This window comes from Mustela lutreola, chromosome X, assembly GCF_030435805.1.
Source record: "Mustela lutreola isolate mMusLut2 chromosome X, mMusLut2.pri, whole genome shotgun sequence".
Classification (NCBI taxonomy): domain Eukaryota; kingdom Metazoa; phylum Chordata; class Mammalia; order Carnivora; family Mustelidae; genus Mustela; species Mustela lutreola.
The window spans coordinates 70433736-70439178 of NC_081308.1; the positions used below are offsets into that span (position 1 = coordinate 70433736).

The following is a 5443-nucleotide window of genomic DNA, read 5'->3' on the forward strand; positions in this document are numbered from 1 at the left end:
TTAGTGTTGGTAGAGCCTTTGCAGCAACATCCTGCATTTTGCCATGCTCCTCAAAGAGTCACTCTGTTTAAATTATCCTACTATTTTCTTAAAAATCTTTGGAGATACATTCATTTTACATGTGATAAGAAATGGAGGAAGATGAATGAGGGAGGCAGGATTTTTTAAGCATTTCCCTCAATATCTTCAGTACCTTCTGTGTTCAACATGTATCAAATGTTTGGATTTCTTTTAAAATAGCTTCCAAAAAAATAAATACAATAAAACATCTTCCAAAAGAATTCTGCTGTAATCAATCCATTAAATTATAAGCCCCATTTGAGTCCTGCAATCTGAGAAATATGTGCAAAATGTTCCAAGTGTTCAAAAGATGGCAATATTGCTTCATTGCAGGTGATCATTCCTTTAAAAAAAAAAAAAGGTAAATAACTGACACTGTTTGTGGTACTGTTATTAGAAACAGGGTATCTGTTAATCAGCTGTTTATTTCAGGCCCTTCAAGTTTCAGGGGAACGACTTGCCCATGATAATATCTGTGCTTTAGAAGTCATGTTATAACAGCATTTTCTGGTATGTTATTTAGCTCAAGAGAACTTGTACTAAAAAATAAAAATATGGTTTTTTTTCAAAGATAAAGAGTAAAACTGGGTGATACTGAAGTTTTATACTTCATCACCTGTCGCTCTCGGCCCGCAAGAACGACCCGCAGACGAGGTGAGTGGCAAACTTCTTTTATTACTAATGCTAATGTACTAATGCTAATGGCGGCCGCGCCGCACCAAGCACTTACAGCAGTATATATTCACGTGTGTACGTCCCCCTTCCTGCCCAATCAGAATGCCGTGCATGCAGTGCCCTCGTGCGCTCTTATGTAACCGTGCAGGATTCTTTTGTTCTCTAGCAGTGATCATGCATATATCTTTTGGCTCCTAGTGCTGTTCACGCGCTGATCACGAGCGCGCCCACATTCTCCTCAACCAATCATCCTCATTTCCTCAATCCACGGGCACATCCATCTAAGTGACTCCTTGCATCTGCTGGATGGCTCCCCACAGTTCCCCCTTTTTTATTTTGTATATGGCAGGGATCGTGCCTGTCTTAGGTTGTCAATCCTCAGCACACATGCTTACCCGTCATCAGGTACTCCCCCTGGCCGAGGAGCCCCTGTCTTAGGTTGCTATGGTGAGGGATCAGTCTTACCCGTCTTTGGCTACCGACCCAGCGTACTAGCCATATCTGGGGGGAGGTACCAGCCTCTAGAGCCATCATGGCTTAGACCTAAGCCCGCTGCTGTAGCCGTTGTTATCATACAATTCTGCAGATGCATTTTAGAAGGAGTATTTGAGCCGGAATCATCAAGGCTCTTATGCCTGCCTAGTTTTGAGGAAAGAGATTGATTGTCATAACAGCTTAAGGAGGAGGAGCCAAGAGATACTTGAGCGGCGTTTAAGGCCGCTCTCTGAGCTTACTGCGGTTGATTAGCTGATGGTTACATATAATGGCTCTTAACTTATAAACCTCTGCGAGTATGATTTTAATTGCACAGGGCAAGAAGCACATGAAAAGAACAATTACCACTAACACTCCTATAATAGTTCCTACGACATACCAAGCATGCGTCAGGGAAGGGAAGTGAGAAAACAAGGAGTTTACAAAGTTTTCAGCAAGCTGAGCAACAGTTAGCTTAGCATGAGGAGTTTCTCCTATTTCTATAATTTCTTGATGTAGTCGCAACAAATCAAGGGATAGATTAGAGTTCGATCATATCCCCTCAAGATGGCGCTGCACTCGATTCCAGGAGGTCTCAGAGATATTATACTCTTTAGGAGTTACACAAATCCAGTGGTAATCACTATGGCACCGGATTTTGGTGCGTAATTTTAAACTTTGAATTTCTTCCCCTAGAAATCTAACAGTGTCATATACTGCATTTAACCGGGTTTCAATCCTTTTATCTATATCTTCTTGAGTCCCCATCACCATCGATGTATTATATGCAAGCTGATCCACCGTATCCGCAGTATGCACTGCTTGAGCAAGAGATACCGACGCCGTTACGGCTGTCGCAATTAAGGTTATTAACGAGACTATTCCGAGCACCAACAACCCTATCTCTCGCCGAGGCCGGCTTAGGGCAGTTTGCACACGCTCCCACAGCTCTAAGCCGGGATTAGAATACCATGGTTTGGAGATATTAACTGGGATCATGATAAATGGAGGCTGTTTTACCATTAATACTCCATTGCCTGGCGGTACTCCTCGAATACAGTTTGTTAGAGTACAATTATAACAAGAAAAATGATAAGTGGCCTTTTCCCTATTTACTGTAAGGTTTCCTACAACTAGCATGAACGGATGGGGCACGCAAGCTTGGGGATATCCAAACGCTTGTCTGAAAATTTCATACTCAAATAAGGTCTTAGTGTTGCTGGCCTGTAGAATGTAGCGGAGGGCGCCCCCAAAGGCAGCCATGAGCTTCCAAATCTCAGTTCGTATCGGATAGCCACGTTGGGGAGTGAGAATGGGGGGTATTTTCGGTCGGCATTCAGGACATCCAGAAGGTATTACAGGTCCCCAATCCCACAGCTCAAATCCATCCTCTAGCAAGTACTTGGTGGCCATCTGTCCTTGGCAGAGCCTCCAAGGTACTCCAATCCCCTTAGCTTCACTTAAGTTAGTTGCACAAAGCGGAATGTCCCGTGGGGCTATACCAGAAGTCACTATGGTGCTATAGGTAGTGTCCAGGCCAGCTATACGCACGTCACCGTAACTGGCTCGTAGGGAAACGTTCAAACAGTGTGGTATTGTGCGCTGCATAGCAAAGCATATGGGGTATAGATCAGAATAACCCTTATAAGATATGGCAGCCTGCTGTGGTCGGAGATGAACAGAAGAGGGAGGGCCTAGCAAGACAGTATCATTAACATATACAGGAATAGAACTCACATCCCAACCTACGGGCTGTAACAGGGGTGGATCGGGGACGTATGCCCAATATAATGAGCCCTGGGCTGCCAACACCTGTTGCATTAAGATAAGCATCAGTAGCAAACATGAGTTCGGGTGAGAAAAATGCACTCTATGCTGAGCTATTTGAAAAAGGGGCTGAAGCTGGGCAGTCTCTTGTCTCGGCCACAGTTGAACTGGCTCCGCCTTCATGGGAACAGGCTGCAGGACAGTCGTCGTCGCTATCATCATCATCACCAGCATCCTCCACAGGTTCCACGGCCACCAGCCTGGTGAGGCGTTCCAGCACCCAGAGTGGAGCAGGCACATCCTGTGGGAAAACACAGAGGGAACCTCGGTGCCACCTAAGCACCGGGTCAGGTCCCTTCCATAAGCCAGTAAGGACATCTTTCCATTTCACCATTGACTGCTGCATTTTCTGTTGGCCCCAATGACGTTCCGCGGCCGAAGTGCCGTTTTTGTCAACCGTGAGAAAATTTAAAATAAAGGTAACCAAATTGGTGAGGTCATTGGGTGTACAATACTCTTCTTTAATTCCCCCTTTTTTATTCTTTGCAAGGTAGTTTTAAAGGTCAGGTGCGTGTGTTCCATTATGCCCTGGCCTCGGGGATTATATGGTATACCTGTAACATGTTGGATATTGTAGCAGGCCATAAAGCTGCGAAAGCTTGCAGAAGTATAAGCAGGGGCATTGTTTGTTTTTAAATGTTTTGGTATTCCCCAGCAGGCAAAGCTGCGCAGGCAATGGGATATCACATTTTTGACATTTTCCCCTCGTAAGGGGGTCGCGCTAATAATCCCCGAGCAAGTGTCTACACTTAAATGGACGTATCTTTGTTGTCCGAAGGAAGGGACATGTGTTACATCCATTTGCCATAGATGGTTAGGTAAGAGCCCTTTGGGATTTACCCCTAGGGAGGGCATAGGCAAATGTGTTACACAATTACCATAAGACTTCATGATGTCTCGTGCATTAGCTCTTGAGATGTTAAAGCGCATTTTTAAAGTTTGGGCATTGACATGCCACCTTTTATGATAAGTTCTCGCATCCTCCAAGGCGCTACAGACAAGAAAGTGTGCGGCCATGTCAGCTATATGGTTCCCTTCAGTTATAGGCCCTGGGAGGTCTGAGTGTGCTCTAAGATGTCCGATATAAAAAGGGGCACCACGAGAAAGAATGAGGTTTTGCAATTCAATCAGCAGGGAGGAAATTTCTGATTGACTGGCTGAGATAATGGCAGTCTCAACAGATCTGGTAGCTACAACTGCATATTTACTGTCTGAAATAATATTGATGGGCTGATTTTGAAACCTGTGTAAAACACATATAATTACCAACAATTCTGTTCTTTGAGCTGAGGTTGATGGCACAACAACTGGAATTACCTCTCCTTCTACCACGTAGGCACCAGTTCCAGATTTACTATCATCTGTAAACACCGTGAGGGCATCAACCAATGGCTCTAATCGGCAGGATTTAGGCCATATGAGGGGTGTATTTTTGTAAAATCCAATTAGGGGGTGTTCTTCTTGCTCCTTGACAGTGAAGAGAGAAGGAGCCATGGTGCATGATCTAGAGGCTAGTCATGCAGGCTGCACGCACGCTGGTGCACAGAAACAGGAGAAGGGGGAAACAGAAGAAACAAAGTGCTGCCAGGAGGCAGAGAAAGGATTCCCGGTTTTGGAGCTCATAAGCCCCAACAGAGGAGCAGACGCCATGCTTTCCCACCAGCAAGGGGGGAGGGGTTAAGTAGTCCAAGTCGGCCAGAGAACACAGGGAAACTTCCCCGAAACAAAGAGAGTTTCGGTAGCTGCTTGGGAATATTCCTTATGGTCTCTGTCTCGAGTTAGACTAACCCCAGTTGGCTCCAGTTATAGCCATTAACACGGGAAGTGAGTGAGGGAAAAGCCCCCACATCTATTAGGAGAAACAAGAATAACGCCAGAGTCCCCTTTGCTAGGGATGGCCCAGCAACCTGGGTTTACTAGAAGAAGGCTTATTTACGTAATTACCATCCAATATGTCAGAAGAAAGTTTACTAGCTGACTCATTTGGGCAAACACATTCCGCAAAAGCCCCTTACTTGGGGTCCTGGTGCAGAGCAATGAAGGCCTAGGTATGAGCGGTGAAGGTATCTTAGGTCCATTTGCCCTGCTTCCTGAAGAGGAGATCTAACTGATAGATCCCATTGAGGCCATGCAGTGTTACAGGAGTTTAGTCCTTTCCTAAGTTTTGCAATCCAAATTATTTCCAGTGGGTTAAAAGGCATCCCAAGGTAGAGTCCTTGGGAACTGAGGAAGCCTATTGAGGCCATGTTTCCAGAAAAGTAAAGAAGGTCCATTATCAAATCCCCCCTGACTCCTGGGTAGCATCCCACGCAGGATATGTCAGAGGTTCCTGTGTGTCAAAAGCGACCAGAGACATCCCTCAAGATATCGCTATTGATCATTATCCTGCCTTCCCTGGGAGGACATT

At 45.3% G+C, this 5443-nt stretch overlaps 1 protein-coding gene across 1 annotated transcript; it reads right to left on the reverse strand.

The window, feature by feature from the left end:
• Window positions 1–1761: 1761 nt before the first annotated feature.
• On the reverse strand, window positions 1762–3030 carry LOC131820990 (endogenous retrovirus group K member 25 Env polyprotein-like). The gene has a single exon (XM_059156808.1). The coding sequence runs from the start codon at window positions 3028–3030 to the stop codon at window positions 1762–1764; it is 1269 nt and encodes a 422-aa protein (XP_059012791.1).
• Between the last annotated feature and the right edge of the window lie 2413 nt (window positions 3031–5443).